This window comes from Lipotes vexillifer, unplaced genomic scaffold (assembly GCF_000442215.2).
Source record: "Lipotes vexillifer unplaced genomic scaffold, Lipotes_vexillifer_v1.1 scaffold862, whole genome shotgun sequence".
NCBI lineage: Eukaryota > Metazoa > Chordata > Mammalia > Artiodactyla > Lipotidae > Lipotes > Lipotes vexillifer.
This window is the reverse complement of record NW_006786873.1, coordinates 369,404-387,454: the sequence shown is the minus strand read 5'-3', so window position 1 is coordinate 387,454 and position 18,051 is coordinate 369,404. Positions and strand designations below refer to the sequence as shown.

General features: G+C 60.2%; 3 protein-coding genes across 3 annotated transcripts in view; 2 read left to right on the top strand and 1 right to left on the bottom strand.

The window, feature by feature from the left end:
- LOC103087928 (complement C4A (Chido/Rodgers blood group)) overlaps positions 1-10,922 on the top strand; it is a 14,232-nt gene extending 3,310 nt beyond the window's left edge. Inside the window, exons 12-42 of the mRNA XM_007459597.1 lie at positions 3-139; positions 257-439; positions 570-755; positions 921-1,079; positions 1,346-1,472; positions 1,643-1,717; positions 1,998-2,195; positions 2,285-2,396; positions 2,489-2,559; positions 2,828-2,967; positions 3,061-3,270; positions 3,516-3,567; positions 3,669-3,758; positions 3,908-4,117; positions 4,297-4,372; positions 4,540-4,696; positions 4,797-4,910; positions 5,006-5,177; positions 5,397-5,629; positions 5,705-5,872; positions 6,243-6,302; positions 7,141-7,234; positions 7,312-7,498; positions 7,616-7,706; positions 7,840-7,914; positions 9,332-9,434; positions 9,571-9,660; positions 9,743-9,841; positions 10,012-10,095; positions 10,378-10,510; positions 10,656-10,922. Of these exons, the coding sequence (XP_007459659.1) occupies positions 3-139; positions 257-439; positions 570-755; positions 921-1,079; positions 1,346-1,472; positions 1,643-1,717; positions 1,998-2,195; positions 2,285-2,396; positions 2,489-2,559; positions 2,828-2,967; positions 3,061-3,270; positions 3,516-3,567; positions 3,669-3,758; positions 3,908-4,117; positions 4,297-4,372; positions 4,540-4,696; positions 4,797-4,910; positions 5,006-5,177; positions 5,397-5,629; positions 5,705-5,872; positions 6,243-6,302; positions 7,141-7,234; positions 7,312-7,498; positions 7,616-7,706; positions 7,840-7,914; positions 9,332-9,434; positions 9,571-9,660; positions 9,743-9,841; positions 10,012-10,095; positions 10,378-10,510; positions 10,656-10,797 (4,028 nt within the window). The 3' untranslated portion in view covers positions 10,798-10,922. The remainder of the gene's footprint in view (positions 1-2; positions 140-256; positions 440-569; positions 756-920; positions 1,080-1,345; positions 1,473-1,642; positions 1,718-1,997; positions 2,196-2,284; positions 2,397-2,488; positions 2,560-2,827; positions 2,968-3,060; positions 3,271-3,515; positions 3,568-3,668; positions 3,759-3,907; positions 4,118-4,296; positions 4,373-4,539; positions 4,697-4,796; positions 4,911-5,005; positions 5,178-5,396; positions 5,630-5,704; positions 5,873-6,242; positions 6,303-7,140; positions 7,235-7,311; positions 7,499-7,615; positions 7,707-7,839; positions 7,915-9,331; positions 9,435-9,570; positions 9,661-9,742; positions 9,842-10,011; positions 10,096-10,377; positions 10,511-10,655) is intronic.
- A 2,715-nt stretch (positions 10,923-13,637) lies between these two features.
- Positions 13,638-16,883, top strand: CYP21A2 (cytochrome P450 family 21 subfamily A member 2). The gene is made up of 10 exons (XM_007459527.1): positions 13,638-13,978; positions 14,068-14,157; positions 14,274-14,428; positions 14,513-14,608; positions 14,716-14,817; positions 14,919-15,005; positions 15,191-15,391; positions 15,652-15,830; positions 15,912-16,015; positions 16,106-16,883. The coding sequence occupies exons 1-10, from the start codon at positions 13,765-13,767 to the stop codon at positions 16,369-16,371; spliced, it is 1,494 nt and encodes a 497-aa protein (XP_007459589.1). The 5' UTR covers positions 13,638-13,764; the 3' UTR covers positions 16,372-16,883.
- The window catches only part of TNXB (tenascin XB), a 51,370-nt gene continuing 49,907 nt past the window's right edge, over positions 16,589-18,051 (bottom strand). Inside the window, 6 exon segments of the mRNA XM_007459596.1 lie at positions 16,589-16,690; positions 17,032-17,195; positions 17,283-17,444; positions 17,536-17,632; positions 17,723-17,874; positions 17,970-18,048. Of these exon segments, the coding sequence (XP_007459658.1) occupies positions 16,589-16,690; positions 17,032-17,195; positions 17,283-17,444; positions 17,536-17,632; positions 17,723-17,874; positions 17,970-18,048 (756 nt within the window).

Genomic DNA, 18,051 nt, shown 5'->3' with positions numbered 1-18,051 from the left:
CATTCCTGTCAAAGTTTCTGCCAAGTTGTCTTCTGGATCTACTTCTAAAAACCAGGACTTTCAACAGAACACAGACGAGAGCGGCCAAGTCATTGTTCCCATTATTGTCCCTCAGACCACCTCAGAAGTGCAGCTCTCGGTAGGATTCCCCCTCAAGGGAGAGGGTGGGCTAGGAGAGAGGGTTCCCAGGCTGGGGGGAAAAGCTGGGTGCCTGGGTCCTTGCCACTGACCCTGCCACCCCTGCCCCTCTCTCCAGGTGTCTGCAGGCTCCCCCTATCCTGCCATAAGCAGGCTCACCGTGAAAGCCCCCCTGTCCAGAAGATCCGGGTTTCTGTCCATCGAGAGGCTGGATCCTCGACCCCCTAAAGTCAGGGACACTCTTAACCTAAACCTGCGAGCCGTGGGCATCAGTGGGAGCTTCTCTCACTTCTACTACATGGTGTGCATGAGCTGGGTTGCAGAGGAGGACAGGGGTGCAGGAGGGTCTCAGGCAGGAAAGAACCCTTGGGGTGGGGTAGCGGTTTCAGGGCTGAGGATGTGCAGTGAAGAAGACACTGCTCTCGCCCCAGATTGTATCCCGGGGCCAGATCGTGTCTGTACATCGAGAGCCCAGGAGGGACCTGACCTCTGTCTCCGTGTTTGTGGACTATCACCTGGCACCCTCCTTCCACCTTGTGGCCTTCTACTATCATGGGGGCGTCCCGGTGGCCAACTCCCTGCGAGTGGACGTCCAGGCTGGGGGCTGTGAGGGCAAGGTAACTGGCCTCGGGTGTGTGTATATGCCATAGGGGGGTTAAGAGAGAAGGAAGACAGGGTGATTGCAAACAGGGCATGGATTTAGTTTGGGGTACACTGAAGTTGCACAAGACCGAAGGAAGTTCTCCCCACTCTGACTGCCCCCCACCTCCTGCCTCTGCCAGCTGGAGCTGAACGTGGATGGTAGCAAGGAGTATCATCCTGGGGACACTGTAAAGCTCAACCTGCAAACAGATTCTCCAGCCCTGGTGGCCCTGGGAGCCGTGGACACGGCTCTGTATGCTGTGGGCGGCAAGTCCCACAAACCCCTCGACATGGTCAAGGTTTGTCAAGCCCCTTTCCCTAATCCTCCCTCCCGCCCATGGCTCACCCTCCTGCTGCCCTGAGCCCTGGGCCCTGGGCCAGCAGGTCGATCTCACTCACGGACTCATCCCAGCCCTCCCTGAAGCCTTGGGCCCCGTGGCCTCTGTTTCCCCACTCTCGGTGTCTCTCGTACTTGTCCGTACCCTGCCCTCTCACCTGCAGCTGAGTGGCCAGTCGTGCCTACAGCCACTCTTGTCTCTGCAACGTCTCTGCCTTTTCTCGCCAGGTCTTCGAAGCTGTGAACAGCTATGACCTTGGCTGTGGTCCTGGGGGTGGGGACAGTGCCCTTCAGACGTTCGAGGCAGCTGGTCTGGCCTTTTCTGATGGAGACCAACTGACCCCAGTCAGAAAGAGTGAGAACAGAGGAGGAAGGGGGGGGTGGTGGGAAGATGAAGAAGGAGGGGCCTGAGGGGGTAAGACAGGGAGAGGAGGGGTGGGAAGGGCTGGGCTGGGAGCAGGGAACAAGGAGGGGAGGTGGGAGGCCCTGCACCCCACAGCTGCCTGCGGTCCTGCTCTCTACCAGGTCTAAGATGTCCCAAGGAGACAAAGGTCCGGAAACAGAGAAACGTGAACTTCCAGAAGGAGATTCATGAGAGGCGTGAGTTGTGGGTGTCTGTGAAGCTCTCCACACTTGGGCCCAAGGGTCAGGTGCGGATCTGCCTTTTGGCTCCTGTGCTCCTGAGAGAGCCAGGATGTGGTGTCGGGGCCAGAGATCCAAGTTCTGGGGTCGAAGGTGGGTGGGCCAGAGGCTCTCTCCTTTGTCCTCTCTTGAGTTCCCAGTCTCTCAGAGTGAGTCCTTGTGTATGTAGAGGTCAGGCTGGGCGAAGAGGTGTGTCTCACTTTTGTGTCCTTGTGCCCACCCTCACCTGGCCCTGCAGTGGGCCAGTACGCTTCCCCCATAGCCAAGCGCTGCTGCCAGGACGGGCTGACGCGGCTGCCCATGGCGCGCACCTGTGAGCAGCGGGTGGCCCGTGTGCAGCAGCCGGCCTGCCGGGGGCCCTTCCTGTCCTGCTGCCAGTTTGCTGAGGGCCTGCGCAAGAAGGCCTGGGCGAGGGGCCAGGCGGGCCTTGCCCGAGGTGAGGGGCTGAGTGGGGCCGGGGGAGTGGCAGGGCCGCCTGGAAGGGCAGAACGGCGCCCTCCTCATGGCCCTCACTGTGGTCCGTAGCCAAGGAGCTCCTGCAGGAGGAGGACCTGATCGATGAGGATGACGTCCCTGTGCGCAGCTTCTTCCCTGAGAACTGGCTTTGGAAAGTGGAAGCAGTGGACCACTTCTCCCAGTGAGGGCGTGTGGCGGGCCCGGCCTCATCTCTGGGCTGTGGCCGGGGCAGCTCAGCACGTGACGGGGCTTCTCACCTTTCCCACCACGCAGACTGAGACAGCTGCTCCCGGACTCCCTGACCACGTGGGAAATCCATGGCGTGAGCCTGTCCAAAAGCACAGGTGAGGTCACCCTGCCTGGGCCTATGGCCTCCCTCTTCCATGCCCCCTTGACCCAGGCTCCCTGCTTAGTCCTTTGCTCTTAGTAGGAGCAGAGACCTGGAGAAGTCTTCACCCCATGTGCGCCAGGGCTGCGAGGCCAGAGAGGAGGGCCGGGCGTGGGTGGGGTGACGGGGGCGGGGGGAGCTGGGGCCGCTCCCGGCCCTCACTCCTGGGACCCCGCGGCTGGGATGCCCGCAGGCCTCTCGTATGTGCCCCCTCTGTCCATCAGGCTTGTGTGTGGCCAGCCCGGCCCGGCTCCGAGTGTTCCGTGAATTCCACGTGCACCTGCGCCTGCCCGTCTCCGTCCGCCGCTTTGAACAGCTCGAGCTGCGGCCTGTCCTCTACAACTACCTGGATACAGATGTGACCGTGAGGCCCCTCGGGGGCTGAGCACACGGTGTTGGTGGAGGCGGGCCTGGGGCAGGTGAAGGGTGGGGGGCCTAACTGTCCTCCTGCCCCCAGGTGAGCGTCCACGTGTCCCCAGTGGAGGGGCTGTGCCTGGCTGGGGGCGGAGGGCTTGCCCAGCAGGTGCTGGTCCCTGCGGGCTCTGCCCGGCCCATTGGCTTCTCTGTGGTGCCCATAGCGGCCGCTGCTGTGTCCCTGAAAGTGGTGGCTCGAGGATCCTTGGATTTCCCTGTGGGGGACGCAGTATCTAAGGTTCTACAAATTGAGGTGAATGGAACACCCCTGAATCTAGGTCCCCGGGCTTCCAGATTTATCCCCCATTCTGGCACCCTCCCTGCTGGCCAGGCCAGAGGCTCAACACCCAAACCCAATGCTTTGGTCTGTTTGCACCTTCTACCATTCTGATCCAACTCTGTCCCTGAAGTTCAAACTCTAAGTCCTGAGGAGTCTGCGCTGGGAGGGGCAGGCTCTAGCCTGTGTGATCTCTCACAGCTATGTTTCCTCTGAGACAGAATGAAGGGGCCATTCAGAGGGAGGAGATTGTCTATGAACTCAACCCCCTGGGTGAGTGACACCCACGCCCAGCCATCAGTGTCCTAAGGGGGTCGTAGCGGGCAGGGGATATGGACAGCAGGACAGACTGCCAACTTCCCTCATCTCCCCAGACCCCCGAGGCCGGAGCTTGGAAATTCCTGGCATCTCTGATCCCAATATTATCCCTGATGGAGATTTCAGGAGCTTTGTTAGAGTCACAGGTGGGAGTGTCCTCCAGTCCCTTCCCAGTGGCCAGCCTTGGATTCATGGGAAACCTGCAGACCCCTGTTTGATCCCATGGCTCTATGACCCTCTGACCCTGGGCCCCCAGACCTGCTCTCTGATCCTTAACCCTCTCCCTCCCTTATAGCCTCAGATCCATTGGACACTTTGGGCTCTGAGGGGGCCTTGTCACCGGGAGGCATGGCCTCCCTCCTGAGGCTTCCCCAGGGCTGCGGGGAACAAACCATGGTCCTCTTGGCTCCAACACTGGCTGCTTCCCGCTACCTGGACAAGACAGAGCAGTGGAGCATGCTGCCCCCTGAGATGAAGGACCACGCTGTGGATCTGATCCAGAAAGGTTCTGGGTGCCACGGCAGGCAGGAATGGGGGCCAGGAGAGGGCAATTAATGGAAGATGGGCAGCCTAGATGGCTAGAGTGGGGAAGGGAGGGGGTACCCAGTGGAAATGGGGAGCGTGGCCTCGGCACAAGTAGCAGGAGAGTCAGTGTCACCTCAGCAGCTGCCTCTCCTCTCCAAGGCTACACGCGGATCCAGGAGTTTCGAAAACCAGATGGTTCCTATGGGGCTTGGTTAAAGCGGGACAGCAGCACCTGGTGAGCTTGGGAGAGTGGTTCTGGGTTTCTGAGAGGGGCCAGGGCTGGTGGGGGCAGACGTGGGTATTATGGGGGAGGTAAATAAATAACCAGGTGCCTGGGGGAGCGGGACCACGTTCCCTACAGGGACCAGTCCCTATTCCTAGCCCTCGCTTCCTCCCCTCTAGGCTCACGGCCTTTGTGCTGAAGATCCTGAGTTTGGCCCAGGAACAGGTGGGCGGCTCACCTGAAAAGCTGCAGGAGACGGCCAAGTGGCTGCTATTGCAGCAGCTGGCTGATGGATCATTCCACGACCCACATCCAGTTATTCACAGGGGCATGCAGGTACAGGGCTGGGAGGCTGGACCACGGAGCACAGGAGGGAAGGCGCTCCCTGCCCCTCCCCCTCCTGGTCAACGTCTTCTTTTCTCCCCCCTTCAACCAGGGGGGCTTAGTGGGAAATGATGAGACCGTGGCGCTCACAGCTTTTGTGGTCATCGCCCTTCATCATGGGCTGGCTGTCTTCCCGGACAAGAATTCAGAGCAGTTGAAGAGAGTGGTAAGGCACCCAACATGTGTGCCCTTTGCTGATCCCCTTTCTCCTCAGGAATCCAGGTGTCCAGCCCGCGGACCTTCCTCTCCACTTTCTTCTAGGAAGACTCCATCTCAAGGGCAAACACCTTCTTGGGGGCAAAAGTAGGTTCTGGGCTCCTGGGGTCCCACGCGGCCGCCATCACGGCCTACGCCCTGTCGCTGACTGACGCCCCTGAGGACCTGCGGGATGTTGCCCATAACAACCTCATGGCCATGGCCCAGGAGACTGGCGGTAAGGGGGCCTTGGCAGTGAGCCTGGGGCTCGGAGAACCTTGAGACCCCTGAGTGTGTCCAAAGGGAGAAACTGAATGAGTGAGGACGCCCGGAGGGGATCAGAGCATAAGCAGGGATGGTTGGGGTAGAATCAGGCGAGCCTGATGGGGGGAGTGTCAAAGGGCCAGGCAACTAAGATCCTCCCCCTGTTCACCTGTGGGTCTCCTTTCACTCCCAGATAACCTGTACTGGGGCTCAGTCACCAGTTCTCAGAGCAATGTCCTGTCACCCACCGTGGCTCCTCACAGCCCGGCAGACCCCGTGCCCCAGGCCCCTGCCCTGTGGATTGAAACCACAGCCTACGGCCTGCTACACCTGCTGCTTTGGGAGGGCAAGGGCGAGTTGGCCGACCAGGCTGCATCCTGGCTCACCCGCCAGGGCAGCTTCCAAGGTGGATTCCGCAGCACCCAGGTAGGGGCTGCCCTGGGGCTCTGGAGGTGGGTGGTCCTGAGACCAAGTGCCTGAGTCCTGGCCCATCCTCCCCAGGACACGGTGATGGCCCTGGATGCCCTGTCTGCGTACTGGATCGCGTCCCACACCACCGAGGAGAAGGGGCTCAACGTGACCCTCAACTCCGTGGGCCGCAGTGGACTCAAGTCCCACGTGCTGCAGCTGACCAACCACGAAGTTCAGGGGCTGGAGGAGGAGCTGCAGGTGAACCATTCCCTCACCTGGGTTGCCAGGACACCTGCGCCTACCTCGGCCAGACCAGAAGCCACCCCCTGTCCCCCACCCCTGCAGAATCCCCACGGCACCTCTTTCTGATATCTTTGTGGGAAGACTTACTGGCTCTGCTACCTGTAGAAAGTCACCTAGCCTCTGCGCTTCATTTTTCTGATCCGAAAATGAAACATGCAGAGTCTACCCGACAGGGGTTTTTAGGAGATGGCAGTGAGATAATGCAGGTGAAGGTGAAACGTTGTGGAAAGCTGGGGAGAGGAGGTGGGGTTGTTTTTAGGGAGGAGATAAGTCGGAACAACAGGGTGCCATTCTGACATCGCTTTCCCTTTTCTGTTTCCAAAAGTTTTCCTTGGGCAGCAAGATTAATGTGAAGGTGGGAGGAAACAGCAAAGGAACCTTGAAGGTGAGAGCTGGCAGCACTGCCCGCCCGGGTCCAGCAGGGTGAAGCTGGGCTGTTCAGTGGGAGACCTACCGGCAGACCTCACGGCTGGGGAGGGAGGAAGAGACACCTGGGTTGGCGTTCCCTGTGCTCCATCCTGGGCACGTCCCCCTCGCTCTGGTCTCCACCCTCTCCGGGTGCCTGTCGTCCCCTTCACCCCCCTCAGTGCTGATGCTTGAACACACATGATGCCTCAGCCCAAGCCTCTCCCCTGAGCTCTGGGCCCCTGTGTCCCACAGCACCTCAGACATGGTTGTGCCCCAAACTCCTTCCTCCTGGGTCCCCTTATCTGGCTGATGGAGTCCCTTCCCTACAGGAGCCCAGCTGCCACTCTGGGGGCCATCTTAGTGCCCCCCGCAGCCCCAGCCCCTCCTTGTGACCCCAGTAACCCCTCCTCCGCTTTCACCCCAGCCCTGCCTACCTCCCCAGCCAGCCAGATCCACCCATCTACACAGGTCTCCTGCCCTTGAATGTGCTTCCCCTGCTTCTTGTCCCACATGACACACTCATTCTCCTCCTTCAAGCCTCGGTCGGAAGCCTTTCCTGAACTTTCCATTCCAGCGTCCTCTGTGCACCCCGTACAGTGCTCACCCCCAGGCCAGACCCCCACTCCCCACTCCGTCTCACCGTCTAACCCAACACCTGGGCCCGTTCGCATTCCTGGACTGGTCCGCGATGGGGACGAGAAGGGGCTGAAGGCCTCAAATCCCTTAGCCCAGGGAGGTGCCCTTCGGTGTGGCTCTGGAGAGAGCTCTGTGGCCCCAGCTGTCCCGTGTCCTCCCCTCACCCCTTGCTGAGCCAGGTCCTTCATACCTACAACGTCATGGGCGTGAAGAACACGACCTGCCAGGATCTGCAGATTGAAGTGACGGTCGTGGGCCACGTCCAGTACACAAGTGAGTGTTGGGGTCAGAGGCCGTGGGTCCCTGCGGGGCTGGTGCCAGGCCTGAGCCACGGTGCTGTCCCCGCGCAGTGGAAGCCAACGAGGACTACGAGGACTATGAGTACGAGGACATTCCGGCCGGGGATGACCCGGGGGCCCACTCCCAGCTCGTGACGCCCCTGCAGCTGTTTGATGGCCGGAGGAGCCGCCGCAGGAGGGAGGCCCCCAAGGTGGCTGAAGAGCAGGAATCCAGGGTGCAGTACACCGTGTGCATCTGGTGAGCTCTGGGGGCTGCACTGGCTGAGTGAGGTGCTGTGGGCTGGCCCAAGGCTGGGGCTGGGTGTCTACAGCCTGACACAGGGCGACCCGGACGACAGGGCATGTGTCTCCACAGGCGGAATGGCAAGGTGGGGCTGTCGGGCATGGCCATTGCAGACATCACCCTCCTGAGTGGATTCCACGCCCTGCGGGCAGACCTGGAGAAGGTGTGGCCAGACACCCGGAGGCGCCTGTGCCCTCGGGAGCCCTGCACCGTCCCCGCAGCGCCCCAGCTGCTGAGCCCCTCAGTGCAGGGGGGCCCAGGGCTACCTCCCTGTGACCAGCTCCCCTTCCCCACAGTTGACCTCCCTCTCTGACCGGTACGTGAGTCACTTTGAGACCGAGGGGCCCCACGTCCTGCTGTACTTCGACTCGGTGAGCAAGGAGGGTGACAGAGCGGGGCACATACGGCACCGGGTTTTCTGAGCTCGTGTTAAGAGGTTCCCCAGGAGGCAGCTGTACCAGTGTCTAGTGCACTTAGAGAGAACTCGTGATGTGAGCAGGGAGACAGGACAGGAGTGGCCAGAGCAGAGGCCGGGGAGGCTCCCTGCTGCCTGTCGGCGGTCAGGGGCTGAGCCCCTTGTGGCTCGGGGGCCAGTGCCAGTGCTTGCGGTGGAGCCTTTTGTAAAGCTGGACTTTTTCGACTTGAGGGGCTGCTTTTGTTTTTTTGTTGTTGTCTCCCTTCCCGGTTTTTGTGTGTGTTTGTTTGTTTTGTTTTTGATATTAAAGTGTATTCTGTTTTTTAAAATGATGCTGGTCCTAGACGAGTTGTTTTTGCTTTTCCGCAGCCTTATTTGGCTAACACAAAGTTATCAACCCTCCGATGGCCCTCAGAAGTTTTTTTTGAACATTTACTGTAACGTCTTGGAGAAAATGTGAAAAAGGCGTGTTAATGCTGTGATACCATTAGCCAAGTGTTTGTGGTCAGGGGAGACCCTCCCTTGCCCTGTGTGTGCAGAGGGGACAGACCCTATTAGCTTGAGAAGCCAGGCAGAGGAGTCTGGTTGAACACAATGGAAAATGAGGAACCAGGAGGATTTCAAGTCAGGTTGCTGACCATGCAGCTTAGGAGGGAAACCCGCGGGTTACCAGGCTGGACTGGACCAGCGTGGGCATGAAGAGAGGGCTCTGGGCCTGGACATGAATGGCTGGGCCGTGGAGGACGGGCCGCATGGGAGCATCTGCTGTCAGGTTATGGCAGATAAGGCAGGCCTCAGCTGTATCAGTGAAGGGAGGCTGTCAAGAGGCTGAGTGGGTTTGGAGGGCAGGCAGAGGGAATTTGGAGGATTGAATACATCCTGCAAAAATCCCAGTGCAAGAGTAAGGCTGAAAGTTTGGTTCGGGAATCGCCAGTCTGAAGGGTTTGGGGAGAGCCAGGGAGTGGTGAGACCTCCAAAGGGGAGCGCAGAGGAGGGGAAGGGCCAGGGCTGGGGACTGTGCTTCTGGGAGGGAGGGAGAGGGATGTCAGAAGTGACCAGGTCAGAATCAGGGCTGGTCCGGAAGCTAACCTCGAGCTTAGGGAGCGTTTCATGGAGAATGTGTCCATGATGTGAGACTCTGCAGAGGGGCCCAGGGCTCTGGAGACTGGGATGAGGTCAGCACGTGGGCAGTGAAGTCACCAGAGACCTTGGGGAGCAGTTTTTAGAAATCCGGAGGCTGGAAGGTAACAAACTGTGAAGGACACTGACGATAAGATCAACCGGAACTAAACAGGCCAAGGAAATACATCAGAGCAGGCTGCAGAGCCCAGAGGTGGGTGCCTGACCTCTCCGCCCTCCCCGCCGCCCACCAGGTCCCCATGTCCCAGGAGTGCGTGGGCTTCGGAGCTGTGCAGGATGTGGCCGTGGGGCTGGTGCAGCCAGCCAGCGCCGTCCTGTATGATTACTACAACCCTGGTGAGCACACCGGGGACACTTGGGAGGTTTGGGATAGGTGGCAGGGAAGGGTGGCAGGGAAGTCCTGCGGCTCCATGGGGCTGGAGAGCAGAGAGGGGGGACTGCGCCCTAACGCCCCGGTCTGCTTTTTCTCCAGAGCACAAATGTTCTGTGTTTTACGGGGCACCAACTAAGAGCAAACTCTTGTCCACTTTGTGCTCTGGTGACGTCTGCCAGTGTGCTGAGGGTGAGACCCAGGGCCCAGGGGCAGGAGTGGGGAGACGGCATGGCTGGGGCCTGCACTCGCTCATCTGGGCCCTCGACTTCAGGGAAGTGCCCGCGACAGCGCCGGGCCCTGGAGCAGGGGCGGCAGGATATGGATGGTTACAGGATGAAGTTCGCCTGCTACTTTCCCCGAGTGGACTACGGTCAGTCTTCCCGCCTGGGCCCCGGCCCCGACCCTGAGCCACCCTCAGGGTCTCCTTGGTTGTGCCTGCTCCTCTCGGGCCCACGGGCAGCCTTTTTGCTCTGCACTGACTTACAGCCCTCTCAGCCTCGGGCTAACCAACCTTCCTTCCCTTCTCCTAAACCCCCACAGGCTTCCAGGTTAAGGTTCTCCGAGAAGACAGCAGAGCTGCTTTCCGCCTCTTTGAGACCAGTATCACCCAAGTCCTGCACTTCAGTGAGGAGACAGATAAGTGGGCGGGGCTGGAGGGATACAGAAGAGCTGAGCTCTGGCTTTGGGGCCTTCGTGCCTGGAATAGTGAGAATTCAGCCATTCTGAGCCCAAATCCCCTCGGCCTCTTAGAAGTTCTGGGCTTGTCCATAAACAGGAAAGCAGTCGCACCTCTCCATCGGGGGCAGTGAGAGTCAAGTGAGAGGCTCGGCGCAAAGCCCCTGGTCCCGGTGCTGTCCGACCCCTTCTCTCCCCCTCTGACGACTCTTGTGGACGCTCTCCCCTCAGCCAAGGATACCAAGGCCACTGCTGGTCAGACCAGAAACTTCCTGGTTCGAGCCTCTTGCCGCCTTCAGTTGGAACCTGGGAAAAAATATCTCATCATGGGTCTGGACGGGACCACCCACGACCTCAAGGGAGAGTGAGTTCTCTGGGCCCCTTGGTCTCTTGCTCTCCTCACACCTCACGAGGGAACTGATCCCCTGTCCCCTCAGAAGCCAGGTGCCTCGGGCTCTTCCGCCTGACCATCCTCCTGACCCCTGCTGCCTGCCCCTTGGCCCCTGCAGCCCCCAGTACCTGCTGGACTCGAACAGCTGGATCGAGGAGATGCCCTCGGAGCGCCTGTGCCAGAGCACCCGCCAGCGGGCAGCCTGTGCCCAGCTCAGAAGCTTCATCCAGGAGTATGGCATGCAGGGCTGCCAGGTGTAAGGGCTGCCCTCCCGTCTTCCCCGGAGGATCCGGAGCCAGGGAAAGATCACGCCTGGATCACTGCCGTGCCCGGCCCCCGGCACGCAGCCCCAGGCAGCCCCAGGGACTCAATAAAGGCCTTTGGCAGCAAAGTGTCAGTGTGTAGCTCCAGGACTGAGACCGGCGGGACCACTGCCCCTTCCAGGGTCTGGGGGGCCCAGGCCAGGGTTTGCATAATCTTAGGCTCTCAGAGCCTGGGTGACCCTTGCAGTGGCCAGCTCTGCCTGAATCTCCCCCTCCCCAAGATGACCCCCTGGGAGCTCAGTCCCTCATAGTGACCACCCCAGGCAGATCACCCTGCACTCCGAGGATCCAGTGTCCACACCAGAGCCTCCCTTTCACCGTGCCTGCAGGGCACCCACCGCGCCCATGCAACCCGTCACTGTGGCCTCAGGCGGGGCTGGCGCTCAGCCAGCACCTCAGCTCTTCTGCTTCGTGAGCAGCTATTCAGCTACGTGTCTCCCACTCTGTCCTCATGCAGTTGGCAGTTCTGGGGTCTTGCTTGTAGCTGAGACCTGGTCTGTTGAAAGCCCGTTTGACACTTGATCCCTTTATCAGCGGTATTAGGTAACTTTCCCAGAATTGTGCAATCCTCACATCTGATGATGTCTTCATCGAAAGGCCAACTGCTGTTCTACTGGGGTCAACCCTCCCCACCCGCCTGCCTAGCTCTCCCTCTTTGGCAGCACCCCTTGGGTCTGCAGGGCTGACCTAGAAATTCATCTAGAGAAATTTGCTGAGATCAGTTTTGATGAAAACTGAGACAGCTCAGCAGCCTGCCATTCAATCATTCAACAGAAATTTGTGGAACTCTTACTCCGTGCCATGCCCTGTGCCAGGCTCCCATCCTCTGTGAAAGGTGTAATGTCGGGGAGCTACATAGTCCTATGGGGCACATAGTTTGGGCATCTGACCCAGTCTTGGGGAATGTGAGAAGTGGGCAGGGGAGGCTTCCTGGAGGAGGTGACATCTAAGTGGGATTCTGAAGGCTGAGGAGTCAAGCAAAGAGAGTAGGGGTAGATGAGGGTATTTGAGGTAGAAGAAAGCATATAAAAGACCCAGAGGCTGGGGGCAGGACAGAGCACATTCGGGGGCACTGCGTGTCATTCATCATGTCTGGAATTTGGATTTGGAGGTGGTGTGGAAAAGATGGGGCTGGCAAGGTAAATGGTGTCAGTTTATGAAGGGACATTCACAGGCATGGCAGCATTCCAGGTCACTCTCCTTTTGAATGGATCCCCTCCTATTCCATGCAACTTTGAGAAGTTCTGACTTTCCCCAGTATTTCCGAGGCTTCCGAGGGCTATTGTCTACATGGCCTGGTCATTGCCCATCAGATCTCTCCCCAAAGCTGGTCAGCATGGTGGTGGCATAAACCCACCTATGAGAGCCAAAGAGTCAGCTATAGTTGTCAACTATGAGGAAGTTGCCAGCTGTTGCTGCCCAATCCCAGAAGTCCCATGTTTTCTCCTTCCCAGTCCTGGGGGTGGGTGGATCCAGGCTGAGCCTGAGCCTCTTCCATCAGGACCCTCAGAAGTTAACTCTTCAAGCTAGTGTGTAGCACAGCTGGAATCTCGACTCAGGCTCTCTGGTAGCACAGCCTTGCTCTGGTTAAAGCTCTGAGGTCGGTTCACAGAGCCAGGGATGGGGAATTGGGGGATGCGTGGACCGCAGGTCATCTGCCAGCCCTCATCCCATCCCCTAGGTGCCCCAACCTCTCACAGAGCCCTGCCTCCCCTCTTTAGCATGACCTCTCCTAAGCCCCTCAACTGCCTCCTCACCCATAAAAGTGGCCCCTGATAGCCCTACTTGGTCCACTAGGACCCCACCCCTTGTGGCAACGGGTCCCAGAATAGGGCTGGACCCCTGATCCCAGCTGTGGCTATCAAGTTCCTTCCTGCGGACTTTGGAATCTATGGGGGGCATGTTCATTCATGCTGGGAAACCCCACTTGCCCTGGTGCTAAACCTGTAATCTGTGGACTCTAACCCTGAAGGCAGTCCTGTTCTGCCTGCACCTGGAAGCACAATTAGCTTGACTGCAGAGTGGGAGGAGACAGCAGACTAAGAGGACGAGGACGGAGGAACAAACAGTGAGGGAGCAGTCCCGTCTCTAGAGCTTCTTTGTTCCCTATCCCTGGCCTTCCAAGGCCAGCGAGGTCCCTTCTACTTTCCTGCTCTTGGGTTCCGTGAGATACCCCTGTATTTGTATGACAATTCTTAATTTTGGCTCAAGCCAGCTCAAGTGGGTCTCTTTTGCTTGCAACCAAAGAGCATTAGGTACATGGTAAGAGCTCCAAATTAAGGGACCATTTACTTGTTCATCTTCAACTTTTGAGAGTGAAATGAGGCGCTGTTAGTGATTACACTGGGACTACAGGTATAAACTGGGATAACGCAGGCAAACCAGGACATCTGGTTCCCCTACCTGTAAGTGAAAAGAAAAACACACAGATCACTTTCATCTCCTTTTGTTCTTCAGGCAATCTGGGAGGGCGTATTAGGCAGGGGTTGTCATTTTTCTCTCTGAGACAAAGTCCGTGGCAGTAAGCTGGTGCGAGGTGGCGGGGTTGGGGGGTGCGGTGGGGATCCGGAGACGGCTCAGGCCCAAGAGTGGACATGTTTTCTTTCTTGCATGGTTGATGTGGAGGCAGAAAGCTGATTCTGGCTGCTGAAGGTCAGGGCTGTGTCTCCCTTCCTTTCTTCTTGATAGATGAATGGGAAAAGGGCTGCTCTTTGATATGTGGATTTTCGAAGGCCAAGAGGGTTGGTGCCATTCCAGGAATACACTATTTTGTGGGCGGGACAGTGGGCAAGGGCCTGAGGGAAGGAGTCAAGGGAGGCCTCAGAGCAGCCCAAGTAGCCAGATGGCTGGAGGTCTCAAGAGCTCCAAGCGGCCAGGCTTGGGCCACTGCCCGCGTCTCCAGCCATGGTACTCGTAGGGCTGCTACTGCTGCTGCTGCTGCTGCTGCCCCTGCTAGTCGGCACTCGCCTGCTGTGGGGCCAGTGGAAGCTCAGGAGCCTCCACCTCCCACCTCTTGTCCCCGGCTTCCTGCACCTGCTGCAGCCCAACCTCCCCGTCTATCTGCTTGGCCTGACTCAGAAACTCGGGCCCATCTACAGGCTCCGCCTAGGGCTGCAAGGTGAGCGTCTGCCCCACCCCCCCTCGCCCCACAGTGGTGTGGAGGTGGGGTCCTCTCCCTGCTGACACCCTGCTTTTCCTCTCCCCCAGATGTGGTGGTGCTGAACTCCAAGAGGACCATCGAGGAGGCCCTGATCAGGAAGTGGGTGGACTTTGCCGGCAGACCCCAGATACCATCCTGTAAGGGGTGGGGGGCGTTTCTTGATGGAAGAAGCAGGGGCTATGGGAGGCAGGGAAGGTCAGGCCCGTGGCTTCCTCGGTCAGTTCGACCCCCTGCCCCCAACCCCTACTCACAGACCAGCTGGTGTCTCAGCACTGCCAGGACATCTCACTAGGGGACTACTCCCTGCTCTGGAAGGCCCACAAGAAACTCACGCGCTCAGCCCTGCTGCTGGGCGTCCGCAGCTGCACGGAGCCCCGGGTGGAGCAGCTGACCCAGGAGTTCTGTGAGGTGAGGCTCGCCTCCCACAGTTGGCCCAGGTCGGCTTCAGCCCTCCCGGCAGCCCCCTGTTTAGTTCACGCTGCTTCTCCTCAGCGCATGAAAGCCCGGGCTGGTGCCCCCGTGGCCATCCAGAAGGAATTCTCTCTCCTCACCTGCAGCATCATCTGTTACCTCACCTTTGGAGACAAGGTCAAGGTTCTCTTGCCCTCACATAGGCTTGGGCCCCACCCCCCGCCCAGCCCCTCCCAGACCCTCTCCTGGTCCTGAACCGAAAGGATTCCCTCCTTTTCCGGCAGGAGGACACCTTGGTACATGCCTTTCACGACTGTGTCCAGGACTTGATGAAAACCTGGGACCACTGGTCCATCCAAATTTTGGACATGGTTCCCTTTCTCAGGGTGAGGAGGTGAAGCCCCGACACACCTGGTCCTGGGAGACAGGGCGGAGGTGGGCAGAGGCTCCCTTCCCAGCGGCTACACTCTCTTGCTGTCTGCCCCAGTTCTTCCCCAACCCCGGGCTCCGGAGGCTGAAGCAGGCCATGGAGAACAGGGACCACATTGTAGAGAAGCAGCTGAGGCAGCACAAGGTGGGAACCGTGCGTGCACCGGGCTCCTCCTCAGCTCTCAGCAGTGATGCTACTGCCCCAGAGCTCGGCGGCTTCTTTGACACCCCACCAGTCCTGGACCTGCTGCCCCCTGCTGACCCCCCCACCCCCCCCCCCCCCCCCACCCCAAGCCAGGGACTCAGGCTGGCTCCTCCTCCCCTCTCCAGGAGAGCATGGTGGCAGGCCAGTGGAGGGACATGACGGACTACATGCTCCAGGGGATGGGGAAGCAAAGAGTGGAAGAGGGCCCAGGGCAGCTCCTTGAAGGGCACGTGCATATGTCCGTGGTGGACCTTTTCATCGGTGGCACTGAGACCACGGCAAACACCCTTTCCTGGGCTGTGGCGTTCCTGCTTCACCACCCTGAGGTATGCCCTGGAGGCAGGCGAAAGGCTCCTTCCTGGCAGCTTGGCCAGGGCATCGGGAACCCAGCTCGCTGAACCCGCCGCGGGCTGTGTTGGGAGGGGGTTGGGGGGCAGTGAGTCTGGGGTGGTCTGGGAGGGGGTTCTCCTACTTGGCACAGACTCTCCGGTGAGCTGCTCCACGGAGTGGTGGGAGGCTGGGCAGCCGTGCGTCGGCCAGAGGCAGGGCTCGGGCCCCGGACCTCGGGCTTGCCCCCCTTTCCCAGATTCAGCGGCGACTGCAGGAGGAGTTGGATCGCGAGCTGGGCCCCGGAGCCTCGGGCTCCCGAGTCCCATACAAGGACCGCGCTCGGCTGCCCTTGCTCAACGCCACCATCGCTGAGGTGCTGCGCCTGCGGCCCGTCGTGCCCCTGGCCTTGCCGCACCGCGCCACGCGGGCTAGCAGGTGACTCCCGAGGGGGGAGGGCCGAGCGGCAAAGGCCCCAGCGGGGTCCTGGCGGGCCTCTAACTTAACCCTACCCCTCAGCATCTTCGGCTACGACATCCCCGAGGGCATGGTTGTCATCCCCAACCTCCAAGGTGCCCACCTGGACGAGACTGTGTGGGAGCGGCCGCACGAGTTCCGGCCCGGTGCGTGGCGGGGCGGGTGCCCGCGGCGCGGGGGCGGCGGAGGCCGAGAGCCGGCGGCCGCTGAACTCCGGTCCGTCCTTCCGCCCGCAGACCGCTTCCTGGACGCGGGCGCGAACCCCAGCGCGCTGGCCTTTGGCTGCGGGGCGCGCGTGTGCCTGGGCGAGCCGCTGGCGCGCCTCGAGCTCTTCGTGGTGCTGGGGCAACTGCTGCAGGCCTTCACGCTGCTGTCGCCCGCGGGCGCCCTGCCCTCGCTGCAGCCCCATCCCTACTGCGGCGTCAATCTCAAGATTCAGCCTTTCCAGGTGCGGCTGCAGCCCCGGGGCGGCGGAGGCCGGGCCGCGCGCGAGCGCCAATGACCAGTGACGGGGCCTGGACTCACTGGCCTGGGTTTCTCCTTTTATTGCTCCCGTACAAACCCCTTCCCTCCCCCCTGTAAACATGGTGCTGTGAGATCGCGGGTGGAGAAGGCTTCCTACGGTGGCTGGATGGTGAAGGTGGCCCCCGGCTCTTCTCTGGGCGCAACCCCTCAGTGCTCGGCAGTCATAGTAGGGCGCTGGAGGGGTGAGCAGCGGCTCAGCCTCCCCTGCCCGGGGGCCGGTAGCTTCTTGGTCTCAGCTTCATTTCCGTGAAGGGCACGGAGAAGTCAAAGCCCCTCCAGTAGTACCAGCTCACTCCCTGGGAAGGGGTTGTCGAGAGAGAGTCAAAGCCTGTCATCCCATCTGCTCCCACCTCTGCTCCCCTCTGGCGAGATGGTTCCCACAAATCAATCAAGGATCCTCCCTCCCTTTATCCTTCTTAAACCCTCAATTACAAAGGACTGAGGCTGAATCCTGAGCTGTCCCTTTACGTCCAATAAATCATCTCCTCCAGAAAACTTGCAGAGACTGGCATTACCGTTCCATTTCACAGACAAGGGCCCTGGGGCTCTGAGCGGCTCAGTAACTTGTCTTGTCACACTGTGCGTCACACCCAGGCAGGCTGAGCCCCCGCTCCGTGCTGCCTCCTGGACCTCTCACCTGGTGGTCCACTGTGCTCCCGTAGAGCCCGTTGAGGTTGGCATAGTGGCAGTTCTTATACCACCAGGCCCCTCGGTAAGAGACGGCGCAGGAGATGAGCAAGTTGTTGGGGTCTCGGTCACGGGCAGAGAAGACACTGCCGCTGTGGTAGCTCATGGAGTCCCCTGGGCAGGGCGTGGAAGGCGCAGTGAGGGCCTCTCCTCCCCACTCCCACCCCGTCCCTGCCCCCCACCCCCAGGCCCACACCTCACCTGCAGTGCCGTGGTAGCCTTCCAGGTGGAGGCGGTAGTACTCATCGGCCGAGTCTACTCGGAAGGAGTCGTACTGGGCAAACACGGCCTCGTCCCCATCCCGCAGGTCCACACGCAAGGAGTAGTCGCCGGCTTTGGTCAGGCTGTGCAGGGCCTCGTTGCCTGGGGGTGTGGAATGTGTGCTCATTGGGGTTCTTGTGTCCACAGGGCCCCCATCCCTTCCCTGGTCCCGCAATCCCTATGAGGCACTAACCCAGCCAGAACTCCTTGGAGATGTTCCCAAAGCCATGGGCGTAGTCCTCCCAGTCTCTCCAGAAGTCAGTTTTTCCATCCATGCGGCGCTGGAACACCTGGAAGCAGGTGGGGGCACCATCAGCCTATGGCCCCAGGCACAGCAACCCTGCCCTGTGCAGACCCCTGGGCTTCTGACTGCCACCCACCAGCCAGCCACCCCCATCGGTCTCCATGTCACAAAAGACGTTCAGGGGCCGCTCGCGGTTGCCGTTGAGGAAGATGGTGGTGGTCCTTGAGGTGCTGACCCCGTTCTGCACCTCCTCCCCACAGTCCCGGGGGAAGGGGATCCGAAGTCCACCTGGGGAGAGGAGAGTGAGGGTCCAGCCCTTCCTCCAGGTTCTAGACGCCCACTATACACTCAGCCCCCGACGTCAGGTCCCAGTGCCTGAGTACCAGTGGTGAAGGAAGTGGACACGGGGGGAGTGAAGCTGTGGTCCCACATGGCCCGGAGCCACGCGCTATAGAGGGTGGAGGG